The 15,134-nt window shown below is 49.7% G+C and overlaps 1 protein-coding gene across 1 annotated transcript; it reads right to left on the reverse strand.

Annotated features, from left to right (window-relative positions):
• Positions 1 to 256: 256 nt before the first annotated feature.
• Positions 257 to 13,398, reverse strand: LOC122372416. Its single transcript, XM_043349569.1, has 2 exons — positions 13,264 to 13,398; positions 257 to 5,216 (listed from the first exon to the last, which is right to left on the reverse strand). Exon 2 carries the CDS (start codon positions 5,206 to 5,208, stop codon positions 1,348 to 1,350), a length of 3,861 nt encoding a protein of 1,286 aa, XP_043205504.1. The 5' UTR covers positions 5,209 to 5,216; positions 13,264 to 13,398; the 3' UTR covers positions 257 to 1,347.
• Positions 13,399 to 15,134: the final 1,736 nt, after the last annotated feature.

Raw genomic sequence — 15,134 nt, forward strand, 5'->3', positions numbered from 1 at the left:
AGGTAGGACTACATTCCGTCAGGGCCTGATTGTATGACAGACTTACCTAAGCAGCCAATATAGGTAAGTCGTATGTCTCGGGAAAACGCCTCCGTTATGCGAAATGGCAAAGCAGTCCGACCCATGGGTTTCTTGTCTTTTACTGCCAGTGAGCGTATGGTATGTCGTTAATCGCATACATATATAGACTACATCTACAATAATAGTTGCGTTTCCATGCACCCTGCGGTCTCAGCTAGAGATATAGAAACAAATGGAAAGGTTGCTATGCTGTATTTATATTCAGGCTGTATTAACACGAACATCCAAATCACGAGCACAGGCATGAGTATCTAACAGAACTCTGCTTGTAACTATGCTGCCAGCATTGCTCCCGGTAAGCTCACTCTCCAAAGTCAGCAGCAAATGAGATAAATTGTGCAGAATAAAGCGTCCGGGCGCAGCGCTCTACAAACAAACGGCACGTAAACCCGTGTTCGGAATGATTCGAACCCGTAACAGTTGCAAGAAGGTTCACGAAGCCACGCCAATACCGGCTCTGACAACATAGAGCCCACGTCAACACAAAGACGTACATGATAGCCTTCGTACCCGCTCGTTCCGATAAGAAATTCGTCCCTAGAGACTCAGCTAAACGTCGAGGGGCGCGGACAGCCAGTCCGACGTCCACCCCCGCCTACCGAGGTAGACCTGTTGTATAGAGCTGACCACAACACGACAAGACGACCTCGTCTGTTCGGTCACCTTATGCTAAACTGCGTGTATGCATGATAGCCTATACGAATATATATTTATACCCTAATGACTAGTCTACGAAAACGGGATGCACTAGCACACCACCCTGAGATGAAGCCTGAGATCGGTCCACACGTCCCTGAATAGATTCGGCGAGAGCTGTTCGCCTTATGGACAGCTTGGTTCGTTGACTGACCGCTGGTGACCTGATGTGACCTCGTTAAACCAGAGGCTCACATTGCTGCTTGTGGCCACCCGGTTGCTTGTCAATGTCTTTATTAGTATTTTACACTCGTCGTAAGATGTTCTACCCAAGAAGCTGGCAGAGCTTCATAAAACATCTCTCTTGCTTTCTTGCTCGATCATTCCTCCGAGGAAGAGCTTGATAGGTTTCAAAACCGCGACGGCCATGTCGTTATCGCATTTCTATTGTCACGGGCCTCTTCCAGTTACCTATAGGGGTGGTCGACTTCTTCGTCAATAACTGATTGCAAGATAATCCCATCCGCTCCATACAGCAATACCTGACTTGAGTCCGTCTACGGAACCAGCGGTCAGCTTAGCCACTCCAGCAGTCCACCCATCCACTTCAACCGCTTTTCCGCGTGCCACTCAGACCGGCATTAGCTGAACGCTGAGCTCGGCAGGAGCGGAGACCGGCCGCACGGTCGGCAGCGAGGCCAGCGCCGGAGCGATCACACCCTCCCCGCGTGGTGATGTGGAGGAGATGACGAACGACTGCATGTGGTAGGGCGTGCTATCAGCAGCCGGCAGTGGCAGGCCGTACAGGCAGCGCGCCGGCGGTACCGCGCGCTGGTGATGACGCCGCTCGTGACGCAGCAGCGTCTCTCGGCCGCGCGCCGTGAAGCCGCACCTGCGGCACCGCTGGCGCCGCTTCAGGTAGCCCTTGACGATGGCGGACGCGACGGAGGACTCGTGTCGGCTGCGGCTGTGCTGCTGCTGCCAGTGCTGCAGGAAGTGCAGTCGCCGCCGGAACCGGATGCCGCAAGGGCCGCAGCGGTGCAGTCGTTGTGAGGCCGCTGCCGCCTGTCGACGCTTGGATAATGTGTGTTCAGGCGTCTGTTCAGGCTTTACCGCGGTGGTTGGGGGTTTGATGTCAGCAGGGCCTGAGCTGGAACTCGGCACCGCCCAGGAAATCGCTGGAGCGGCTTTCTCGGTGGCACCAGCCGAGGAAGACGCAGCAGATGACGACACCGGTGCCGCTGGAGTCTCGCTCTCTTGCTCCGGTGACCGGGCAGCTGCAGCGGCGGCTGCGGCAGCAGCTGCCCGCTGCGCCAGCAGCCCGGGAGGCAGGTCAAACGGCAGCAGCGGGAAGGGCGAGTCAGACGGCGGCGCGGCCAGCTGTGGCAGCAGGCCGGGCAGGAACGGAGGGAAGCCTCCGGGGAACGGTCCGAACGGGTAGCGCAGCAGCTTCTCCCGCATCCAGAGCGAGCTGACCTTGGCGTCTTCAGCTCCGGACTGGGACTGGCCGCCGGTCTCTGACGGAGGCTGCTCGGGCAGCGGGTGTGCCTGCAGCATGTGCAGCCGCAGAGAGAGCAGGTCCGGCAGCGTCTGCGAGCACAGGCTGCAGGTGGGCCCGATGCTCGGCAGCTGGGCGGCCGCGGACGCAGCCGCCGCCGCAGCAGCAGCGGCAGCAGCAGCGGACGATGACGACGAAGAAGATGAAGACTTGGATTTCTTTTCCTTGGGCGCACCGTGCTCGCCAATCATGTGCTGCTCCAGGAGTTTGGGAGTCTTGAACTTGCCAGTGCACACAGTGCAGATCTCTAGGCCCTCTTCGTCCTTGCTGGTCTCCTCCAGGATACGAGGGTCAGGTTCCGAGGCCGTGTCGCGAATGCCGTGACAGTTCTGCTTGTGAACCTGCAAGAAGTAGCGACTGCAGAGCTCCTTATGACAAATGTCACACGTGGCACCGCCGCGGCTTTGGTGTGCCTCCAGATTGATCCCGTGCATCTTGGTCATGTGTGTCTTCATGAAGTACTTGTTGCACAGCTCCTTCTTGCAGATTTCGCAGTAGCTACGGCTTGTGCTAGCTGGCTTTGGGCGTTCTGGCTTCTTCTGATTCTCGACCTCACGTCGAATCCGTGCCAAGAAGGCCGTTTCGCTCAGCGTTGCACCCGCCTGGATCCCATGTGCTGTTTGCATATGTTGCTGAAGGAAGAACTTGGCGTAGAAATCCTTTTTGCAGATCGAGCAGAACGTTTCACCGCTACTGCCATTGCTCCCGGACTTTTCAGAACGCTCCTTACTACTGCCTGAAGGCTTTGAGGGGCCAGGGACTGGTGGCTTTGGAACGACGAGTTCTTCTTGACTCTGGAACATGCCGTGTTCCGTCATCAGATGTGCCTGTAAGACGGTCTTGTTTTCGAGTGTCTTAGCACAGACATGACACGATACTGCGTCGCTCTTTTTGTCATGTAGGCCCTTGATCATGCCTTGTAGCTTCTTCAGATCATCGCCGAAGTTATCCTTCTTCTTGCTCTTGGACTTCTTGGGAGGATGCGGTGGTGGTGGCGGCGGTCTGTCGGCTGGAGGCATAAGCCCGCCGGGGAACTGCTGTCCCAGTCCATGGAAGTAGTATTTGTGCATCTGTAGCAGGTAGCTGCTCTGGAAGGGCCGTCCGCACTGGTCACACTCCTTCGGAAACGAGTCGCGAAGTGGCGCCTCCAGGAGTTTCTCCAGCGGAGGGCAAGACACGGGAGGCGGAGCCCCAGCACTGCCTCCGCTACCCGATCCACCTCCACTGGCGGTGCTGCTCGGCGGTCGCTCCCGTTCCGGTGGCGGAGAACCGATCTGGTGCATCTTGTAGCGGTGCACCTTGAGGAAGTATTTGTTGCAGAACTCTTTGCAGCAGATGTTGCAGAAGGCGTCCGCGTTAGTGACGCCCATGAGACGCAGCTGTTCGCGGCTGAAGCGACGCGGAGTCTCTCCCTCCCGTCCGTTCGCCGCCGGTGCCGGCAGCTCGCTGAGCTGACGGGCGTCGTACGGGTCAGACGGCTCCGTGCGTGTCAGTTCGCCCTGCTCGGACTCCCGCGGAGCGCGATACACTGGAGGTCGCGGCGTCTCCTCCTGAGTCTCAGTCTCACCGTGCACCGTGGCGTGGTGTTGGCGCAGGAAGAATGGGTCGCAGAACTCCTTCTGGCACGGCTGGCAGAAGGTGTCGCTTGCTGGCCTCGCCGTGGCCTCGGCCTCGCTCGAAGGCCGTCCAGAGTCGCGAGACTCGGCGCTGGGGGACAACTGACGCCCAGACGCGGCTAGCTGCTGCGCCAGAAGCGCCGAGCCCACCGGTGGAGAGCGCGGTCCGTCCGCGTACACGCCGTGCTTGTTTGCCTTGTGCGTGCGCAAGAAGTACTTGTTGCAGAACTCTTTGCCGCACAGCTCACAGAACGCCTCCGGGTTGAAGATCTTGCCGTCGGTGGGTGCGGATGGCGGCTGACCCATCTGCTGGGAAAGGAATGGCAGCAAGAGCGGTGGGGGACCATACGGTAGGTAACCGGGAGAGCTGAACTTACGCTGCAGAGAGGAGAGGGTCTGGAGAGCGTCCTGGTTCGGCTGGCGTTCTCGTGAGTCTTCGTGGCCGGGATGACCACTGTCGTGGCGCTGGTCATGGCGGTAGTCACCCTGATGATTTCCATCTCGAGGCTGACTCAGGCGGTAGTCCTCTGCAGCACCTGACTGGCTGTCTCGCCTCTGACTGTTGCGGTAGTCATCAAGCGACTCGCTACCACGTCTCTGATTGCTGTGGTAGTCGTCATGTGAGACGCTTCCTCGTCTTTGATTGGCTCGATAATCTTCATATGACTCGCTCGCTCGTCTCTGATTGGATTGATAATCATTATGCGATTCGTTCATTCTACCGTAGTCTGCGTGAAACTGGTCGTGAGACCCAACAACTCTTCCCTGAGGAGTTTGACATTCGTCGCGCGAATCTGCGTCCCGTGAATACCCGTATTGTTCGTTCGTGTGGCCCGTCGGCGTTTGTCCTCGCAGGTCCGCGCCCTCTCTCTCCCTCCACTGGCTGGACAGATTGAGCGGCAGCTCCGAGCCACTCTCGCCTGTGGAGGCAGCGCGCTCACCATCGCGGACATGCTCCATCTCCAGGTGATGCGCAAGCTCCCCGCGCTGTGCGAAGACGCGCGAGCAGTGCGGGCAGGCGAGGTGCTCGGACTCTGCTCGCGGCGTCAGCGCCAGGGGCACCGGATCACCGCCCGGCTCATCCAGCGCGTGGATCCTCACCGGCTTCGACTGCTTGCGCCTCTTCTTGGCTCCGGCCAACATCAGGCCGGCGGCAAGTCGCTTCTCAGAGGCGTGAGTGTCGTCCGTGGAGCCCTCGGGACTCTCGGGGGCGCGCGGGCTGCTGGCGCCTTCATAGAGATAGCCGGGCTCACCGCACGTGCCGGCCCGCAGCCGCGCCGCCAGCTGTACTGCTGACGTCACAGTGAGTGACGTCATCGCCCCGTCTGTCGACAGAAGAACAGAGACGTCCGATCAGACGACGGCTCAAATCTAAGGATGGGTTTATAGCACGGAGAGAACAGGTAAGTGCTGAGACGGGATGGACTAATTTTGAACTCACCATGTACATGTATGAAGTGGTAAGACGGTGGGTTCGAGGATCGAGACCAAGTGATTGTTGTGTTTATGGCTGCTCGTTTGTCAGAGTAGCGGGACAATCCGGTAAATAAAAAGTAGAAAAAAAGCATTAATGGAGCATCCCCTCTCAGCCTAAGTATCGCATGCGCGGCACTTTCGCTTTTCGTTTTCATGCTGCCATAATCAGACCAATCTATTTATTTAATCTTACTATAATTATTATTTTTGATGACGTAGAACGTTCATTGTCTTCCTCTCTAGCGCGTCTATACGCGCCAATGCATTTTACTTACACGTCAAATATGAACTGCTTCCATCCTATCTCAATCAGACACCAGTATCAGGGAAAGGTAAGTACTTAATCGTACCTTAATAACAATAACTAGCCTAAGTAAGTTTTCTTATATGAAACATGTTAATCTTTGCAATGCGGTTGCCGAACAAACACGTGGGGCCATATTTGACTTAGGTCATTAGTAAAAGGACGGAAAGTCAGGAAGGATGATTGATACACAGGTCATAAGCAGGCTGGTCAAATATTACATTGCGCTAGAAAGACCACACTTTCCAATTCCATGCTCATAACCTTTCTTTGGGCATTCGTAACGCTTATTACATCACAGCTCTGTGGGGTGTGGCATTGGCAGATACCTATCTACGACTGGACATAAAAGGAGAACATTAAAAGCTTGTGACACGGAAAAAGGACACGCCCCTCCGGTCATTTTACTAATGCAGTTCTAGCATCGCCCGCAGTCTATCGCGGTTCTAGTGACTAAGAAACAATGCTCGGGCGCTGCTAAATGAATCACGCATAGGTAACTGGCGACTGTCGACTACTGGAGTTGTTTGTACCCGGACGCCCGCAGGACGCGTCTCATCAGCAGTCCGCGGCGAATCCGACCGTCACCCTCCCCTCCGCCAGCGAGTTAACCCTCGCCCATGTAGGGGGGGGGTTGGTGCAACCCCCCCCTGAGGTTTTTCGGAAATAGTGCAAAAACGGCGGCGCGCAGCGCCGCCAAATTTTGGGTACCTTATGGGGCAAACCTTGCGCATCTTTTGATAAAAAAAAATTGACCGGGTCATGTCAGGTCACGGAGTTATGACGTCACAAAGGGAACAGCCTCCGGCCGGATTTTCGCAAACTGAGTGCCAACGCCCGAGGTTTCCTGCCGGTGGTACGGACATCGGTTGATGGATCGTGATGAAACTTCCCATGCATGTTGGGGCAAGTATTGGCTATCATATGGTATAAGAAACTTGACCGGGTCAGGTCAGGTCACGGAGCTATGACGTCACAAGAGGAACAGCGTCCGGTACTATTTTTGAAAAGCGCCCGAACCACTATTTTGCTAATTCTTGTCACCTCAATGGGAATATGCAGCAATATTAGCTTCTATAGGGAGCAAATGGACCTCCCAAATCCAAAAATACAATCAGATTTCAAAAATTCAAATTTTGATTTTTCGAATTTCTGCCGCCGACTGTGACCTTGCCGACTTCCGGCGCTCCCAACGCGCCATTTTTAGAGCTAGGGAAACGAAATACATACCAAACGATAGAGAATTGATCAAGGAACACGATAGTGAAGGTTTCAAGTCGATATCTCCCACCGTTTTGCCGCAATCGCCGCGGAAAGTTGAAAAAAGTCTATTTTTCCGAAAATTTGACCTTTGACCGGTCAAAAGTAGGTCAAATGTTGACCTAGGACCAAAAAATATACCACCAATCGCGAGATCTCGGCGAGAGCAATCCGTTGGTCTTTTCCGCTAAGCTCTACGACGCTCCGTTTTCAAACGCCAAGGGGGGGGGTCGCACCAACCCCCCCCCCCCCCTGCATGGGCGAAGGTGGCAGATCGCCGTTTACGGGCGAGGGTTAAAAATACAGCTGCCGGTTCAAAGACCCATGAACTCACCCCGCTGCCGCCCGGCCGAGCGCGTGGGACGCTTCAAACGCCAGGAGCGCACGCACATCGCAGCCCCTATCCCCCGCGCCTCCCCCATCCCCAGTGAGTGCGTAAGCGGGCGAGGACGACAAACAACACATGGCGCACTGCCGCCGGCCCAGCTCCCGATAACACATCGTCACCCGAACTCCGCTCCCCTCTAGCTGCATCGTGAAAAAGGCGCGCCGATCGAGCGGGAGGACAGATGGAAGTCCGGGCCCGGTGGGCCTTTTGTGCTGTCGAACGGTGACATATTGGTCATATGATAGGTTATGTTAGAATGTCACTAATTGGGAATTCGGTTGCTCGGGGTTTTACCTACGTTTAGCGGGGCATTGGACATTGGTATAATTAATTTTAGTGGTCACCGACATATTATCCATGCGGTCGATGTAGATAGGCGGTCTACGCAAATTGTGTTCAAGGGGTTTCGGGCGATAACTTAACACTGAATGGATATTATCAATGAAATGTGAAACCAATCGATATAGGAATTCATTAAATGGAGGATATTTCACGAGGCGAATCAAATCAAATAAGCTAATACATTCACATTGAAATTGATAGGTATAATAGTCTGTCACACAGTAGCCATTATCACGAAGGAACAGTGAAGTTTAATTGAAGTTGAAAGCAAAGAAGCATAGCAATCAACGTTTCAGTGGAATTGTGAAAACCCTGTAACTCGTAGTTAACAACTACTAAAATTTCTCAGATATCAAAAGGAATAAACACGAAACGGTTCAAAAGGTACCCTATTGTCCCGTCATGAAAAAAAATTGTATCAACAATTTGCATAGTCGCACCATGTTCGTACCTATATTTACCTTAGATTTCTTTTTAGGGGTGCCGTGGCAACGAAACAAATCTTTCGATTTGCACCGATTTTCCATGTGCAGTGGTCCCATGGGCAAATTGATTTGATCTAGGTCCTATTAGTGACGGAAGCTCGTTATTTATACAATTATAATGTGATGCTTTTTAATGGTCTGTAACCTGACACTCTTCAGCGGATGCCCATTACTGTAAATTGAAAATAATAAGGTGCGATGCTTCTCCATCTCAACCCCACCAGTGGTGATGGGGTCAGGTCACCTTATGTATAGCAGGTCAAACCGATACTGTTACCAATGGAAGCTATTGGCAATGTCGAGCAATGACCTACACTTGGAAAAGCTCAATGAAAAAAAAAAACACTAAAAAAATACCTTATCCATGAAAGAGAGATTGATCCTGAGCTGGACGAGCTCTACCGGCTAATGTGTATTCCAAATACATTACTGAACAGGATTAGACTGCAAGACGATGACCCTGCTTCCATGGGCACTTGCTTTTTTAATTACCAGATTGTTTAATCCATCCACATAGCTGATCAGTGATCACAAGCTCCCACTGATCCTTTTGGTTTTTGTTTACCTGTTTGTTTGCATGATCGACAACGGGATGGACGCCCAATGACACGTGAAGTCGATGCTGCATTCAAGGAGGATGGGTCAAAACTTCCTTGCAAGACAAAACTCTGATCCTGCACAGGTCATCGTCTGTTTCAGCTAATTCACGAACAGTTTGATCTTATCGACAGCAGCGATTGCAAATAATGTTCCGAATCCAGAAACTGCTGTGGTTACCAGGACCGTATCCGTTCTTCCATCGTGAGTCACGCTGATTCAACACTACCGCTGCTGACAATGGATGGCGACGAACGCACGGCTGCCCTGTATTGTCACAATTCTGAACACTATTCCTGCCAAAGTCCTGGATTTATTGAACACGGGGACATGTCAGCAGTAATGCACTCGCGTCACGTTGATGGCGTCGTGAAGCAGTTAATAACGCTACAGCGCAATAAATGTATTGAGACATCACCAGGACATTTGTTAGAAGTCCGTCTGGTTTTATCGCCGGTGTGGAGGTGCAAGACTCAAGAGCGGCATGCAGGGACGGCCAAGGAGTTTCCAGGGGAACAGCCAATAGCTATAGGTGCTCTCAATGAGCATTAGATTCAATGCCATTCCATGGGTAAGTGGGCAAAAGCGCGCTCCGTCTTCGGCTTACAGTCGTTCAGAACCATACAAAGCGTGATCGAGGAGTTTTAGCCACTTGGATCTGGAAGTTTCTGGTTTTCCAAGTTGTCAAGAAGCATAAATGCTTAGTGAGTGGCAATATGACATGCCATTATACTGATCCCGTATGACCATTGAACCGTGGTCAGATTGCTGCTCAGAAAATTGCGTCGTTGACGGTGTCGGTGCCAGATGCAGCGGTCTGACGATCAACGTAGATGCCGTAGCTCCATACCTACTCCACGGCCAATAAAACAGAGAAATGGTAGCTAAGGATCCCGAAGAATATATGCATTGCAAACCTTGAACTTATGTCGGGAGAACAACAAAAATGTGTTATAAAACGGAAAACTTAATGAGAAAACTAGACAATACAAAACATTGTTAAAGGGACCCTTCGGCCTTCCACCTTCAAAAAAGTTAATGAATTTGAATACAAATAATGAATTGGTGTGCAATAGTTCAGCAAGAGCAAAAATGCATTGATACCAAAATTCAGCGAAAATTGTTCACCGGTTTTAATATATTATACTTTTATTTTTGTATATTTTTGGGGGACTTCACTGTTCTTATGACGTCCTTTGGAAGCAATACTTTGCTTTGCTAAGTGTGAAAGATGTTGTGCGCAAGGCAGTATATACTACCACATTCACAATTAATCAAGGTTTAAGCATAAGATTTAACCCGCGCCCAACCATGGGGTATGTGTAAACGCGTAAATGGGGTATGTAAAAACTAGATAGCCCCCCCCCTGCTGGGGGGGTATAGCCTCCCCCGCTTACTCCGAAACTACCAGGCCGATTATCAAAATTTAAACGGCGTCTGATAGCCCTGGGAAAAAAACTTATTTAAAATTAGGAGGAAAACCTAATTTCCTTGACCTTGAGGTCATCGATGACGTCACAGGTCATGTCAAAGTTAGAATTGTCAGCATTTTGGCTTGTTCACCGTTTAGGCTCTGGCCGCCGGCTAACAAGTCCGATCAGGCTCATTTTTTGTTTACGCACTACTTGATAATGCCTTAGATGCCCTGGGGGCTCCGAACTTGTCTTTGAATTTTTCAGGATAAGGCCAGATCATCTTAGGTCACGGAAATTGTATATCATGCATCGGTAGCGTGGCACATGTTTTATGGTCTATTTAAGCCATATATTTCGAAATCAGTGTCGTTTGTGTTATTTGAGGCCATTTTCAGCTGAATATAGCCGATGTCCAGGTCACTTGATCACCGGCCAAAAAAGGTCAAATTTTTAAGTTGAGATTTGTCAACAAAAAAAAAAAAATGTCAATCAGATGTCGTTTGAGCTCAGAAACACGATGGTGCTATTGATGTTGCTGTAGAACGTCAAAAACGTACCGAAAAAAAGATTTTAAAACACTGGTAATGGTGAAATTTTGACTTCAAAGCATATGCCTTAGCTATTTTTGAAGATATCGGCGGGCTAAAATTTTGCAGAGTATAGCTCAATGGTAGGTATGTGTTCGAATGTATTCCCTTTTATTTTTCGAAACAGGAAAAGGTAAGGACAAATTCCAAAATATTATTATTGTGTTTTTATGCTTATAAGTTTTCAAAGGTTTCAAAGTTTTGAAAATCGGAGGCAACAGTTTGATAGCCCTGTGTATTATGAGTCCTCTCATGCAAAGAAGTTGGATCTAGCTTTAAAAATGAGCACTTGAGGGCGATTGTCGTAGTTCAATGCTTAATGCATCAAAATCGGCCGAACATGACGTCATTCTGACGTCATTTCCGGCGGACCTATGGTAGCTACGAAGTTTTTATGCAGACACAAGACGTTAAATTAATGCAGCCGCGGGTACTACAAGTTTCGTGTTGATACGCCCAGCGCCTTAGAAGATATCGCAGAAAAACGAGAGGGGGGGGCTATAAATAGCCCCGCAGTGGAGCGCGGGTTACAAATTGCTAGATTTGCGCTGGCGTCACAAAGTCTAAGGGGGCATTCAAATGCATTAGCCCCTTAGAATCCGAAAACTGCAGCATTTGAAATTAAGTATTCCGAATTAAAGCATTTCTCGATGTTGTGAGTGCCCAAACCGATAATTGCAAGCCAGGGGACCCCAATTAGCCTAGCTCAACTCAACAATAATGTTAAGGTGGGATGGTCACTTAAATGAGCAAAAAAAGTTGTCTTTTGTTTCCAAACGATACCAACCAAGACTTTGGTCCTCGAAAGGGTCACCTTTAGGTGTGAGGCATCACGCGTTTTTGTGTTACTATTTACAAGTGGCCGGCAGCGAAGTCTTTAAGTTGTTATCGTTTTCGTAGAAATAACACCCCACACACAGAAAGGCATGGGGTGAACTTATCGGTTTGACCCACATGTAGGCAAAGGTAACTTAACCGGCTGAACAATGAAACCCTACCTTTACAACAAGCTCACGGAACCCCGGTGGTTTCTCATCGTATAATGTGTTCTGACCGCAGAAAGGAAGCCATACAAAATCGCCACCCAGGAAGAGAAATTCCTTAATAACTACGAGCACATAGAAAAATATATGGGAAATGAAAGAGCTTGGTGTAATGAGTCCAAAAATGGATCAGGATACAGGTCGGTGATGCTTCAATGACAGGAGCGAAGCATGAATAACTAATTTCCTAAATGTCAGTGAAGAAGCTGTTCAAAAATATAGCTGTTAAGGTAAAGGGTAGCGCAAAGTATAAAGTTTCGAAAACATGTTCAAGAAAGATGTGGATACATTTTACAATAAGAAAGACATTTTTATCACTTTTTGGAGCTGTAGGTATCTCGGCGAGATGAGTATTAAAATTTGTTTAATTCAAAAACTGCAAAAATGCGACTTTAGATATTTATACGAGCCTACCGTCTTATCCTTTTATGCATAGATGCAACTCTCAATCTGGCATCTAACTAATCGCCATTTGAATGTTAGAAGTCCTAGTGAATTTCAAGTAACTCATTGTTTGGAGTTAATATTCACCGTCAAGTTTGATTTTCATTTTAAAGTCCGTTTTTCTGACATTCGACCTGGGCCTCGTTTCATAAAGCGAGTCCGTAACTTACGCCGGTTTTTGGGCTTGTATTGCAAGCGCATGTGAAGCGATAAATTTATTTCCTCTTCTCCCTTCTGTTCTTGCTTGCAAGATAAATGAATTCAACGATTCAAACTATCGTCATCGCTGCACATGCACTTGCAATACAAGACCAAAAATCGCCGTAAGTTACGGACTCGCTTAATGAAACGAGGCCCTGATGTCGAATTTGACCATTTTTAAAACCCCACAGCCGATAATCGCCTTGTCAGAAATGACACTGAACTCAACAAATCAGCCGAACGGAGTATAACAATGCAGCACTTCACCTATGCTATTGGTATTTTGGTGAAGAGTTGCGCTCGAATTTGTCAGTGATTTACGTCCATTTTTTTTTAAACTACGAGGATAATGTCATTAAACTAAAATGGCGTAAATGTGATCCCCGCACAAGCACTAAAAGCTTGAGAAATATGAGGAAATACCTAGCTCATCGAAGCAATTAAATGCCCTTTTGTGCGTATTGCGTACAGCTTACTACAAAATGATATCCAATCCCCCCAGCCAATCGGTTGCCTGGAATGGTAGGCTGTTGCACTTTTCACAGTTTGAGTGATACAGCCTATTCTTCTGGCCTTATGCTCACCGACACGCTGATCTTATTCGGTTGTGTGGGACAAGGCTAGTATTCAAGTAAACCTTGTGAGGGATGGAAAATCATTATTCATTCAACTGTACCCATGGCTAGTAAAATATATGTATGGAACACCGGACATAAGACAGAACACCACCATACCTAAATAAAGCAAAGACAGGGAGCGAGCGACGAACTAACTAAATGGCACACGCACACTCTCTCCCCCCTCTACCTTCTACCTCTCCGCCCCCTCACCTTGTCAGTGCGGGCTCCGCGCCTGGCTGGGCCGGTGGCGCCGTGCCGAGCGGCCACCCCTGGCGGCCCGTGCTCGCCGCTCTCCGCCGACTGGCCGGGCGAGCCGTCCCGACCCCACGGGCCGACCGCCCCCACCCCGGCCGCCAAACACGACTATTGATTGGTCCAGCCGCCGACGCTGCAAACACGGATAAAAATTCAATTTCACTGAGCCGGTGCCGGCGCCAGCGCGCATGCGCCGCCGACGCCCCGCCCACAGCCGGAAATGTCGATCGCGACGGAGGACGCCGGCCACTCAAGAGGACGACAACCCTATCGTCGATCTGGGAAGATGGTGAGATGGGCGCGACCGTCGGGCGGCGAGGACAGAGCACGTAGGTCGACGAACGACAATCGCTCTTCCTTTTAGCTAGAAATCAGCAAAAATAGTCGCTAAACTGATTGCTGCTGCGTTGATCGAGTACTCATTCTAGAGACAGAGAGGGAAACGACCTCTGGATGGCGTCTAGCCGCTAACTGTCGCAAAAACTATACTGTGGCTATAGATTACCAGGAAGATAATACGCGCTGTTACAGGAGCTGTGCCAGCGATACAAAGCACCCCGTTTTCTGGAAGATGAGATGAGATGACCTCCGTTCCGTCGGGGAGCGGGGAGTAGGAATGTTGTGCGGAGAGCAATGACTGGGTGTTCGTGGAACCGGTGGTCTGCCGGAGCCGCCGCTCGTGATCGAATTACCAGATCTTAGTATTGCTGTGACGCCAATACAATGCTGATAACTCTCGCGCTCATTCGATTTATTCTTGAATCCACCACTCTCTTCGGTCTCAATAAGTTTGGAGAATTGACGGTGTGTTCTATGTAAATCACAAAAACAAGGTAACTTAACCATATCGTCACTGGTTGCAGTTATATATTTCGTTAGGTGTAACGACACATAAGGGCTCGAATACCTCAACTCGTCGAAGTGACATAAAAAATGACATTTCAAACGTCATTTTAAAATAAAATGACATTGAGATTAAATGAGCTTGAAATGAAATGAAGTAAAATGAAAAGATAAAGTAATAAACAGATGCTACTCATCTCGACATTTTATTGTAACCCCAAACCCTAATACGTGACTTACATATCCTAGCATGCATGTGGTAATTGAGAATGGGGTAACACAGTCAGTTTGAGGCTTTTTATTCTTTTCTCGCCAACCGTCTACGCATAGGTAGCTACGTCGCAATTTAACTCATTCAAACATTGATCTTAATTAACGTTTAGTGAATAAATTCAAGCTTATGATTTAAACGAATCTGTTGAATGCAGTAATTGATGAAAACTTAGGCGACGTCTTTTAAAAAGATGAAGTTTGTGTTCGAACGGCGCTCTGGCTGCATTGGTCATCGGCGTTTATAAAATCATGCAGGAAAGCTAGCAACTGGTCTGTTTGGCGACAAACGCAGGAGCCAAGCGCAATGTGACCCTCACAAGTGCACCATGTAAAGTAAGAACTCTAGTTGGCTTGTATGTACGGCCCATCATGTGATCCAGCTGGCCCCAAAAAGTGTGTATTTAGAGCACAGTTGACTTCTTTCGGGTCTTTGCGCAACTGGTTCAGCCATTTATGACATAATCATATGCTGGAAGGGTCCCTCCATGTGTGCACACTGCACATATGTACGACCAATGTCAAATCTAAGCTATTTTCGGTCTCTAACTCCGTACCAACTTCGAGCGCAATAGACCCAAGCCTGCAACGCATCCGCTATTATTGCCGCTAGATGGCAGTAGTAGTCTGCGCCTGAAGCTATACTGTGCCGCATTGCCCGCTCGTTTTCGGGACAACCGTCCTGTCGTTCGGCTGGGCGGTGGCTGGCGATA

This window comes from Amphibalanus amphitrite, unplaced genomic scaffold, assembly GCF_019059575.1.
Source record: "Amphibalanus amphitrite isolate SeventyFive unplaced genomic scaffold, NRLGWU_Aamphi_draft 001358F_arrow, whole genome shotgun sequence".
NCBI lineage: Eukaryota > Metazoa > Arthropoda > Thecostraca > Balanomorpha > Balanidae > Amphibalanus > Amphibalanus amphitrite.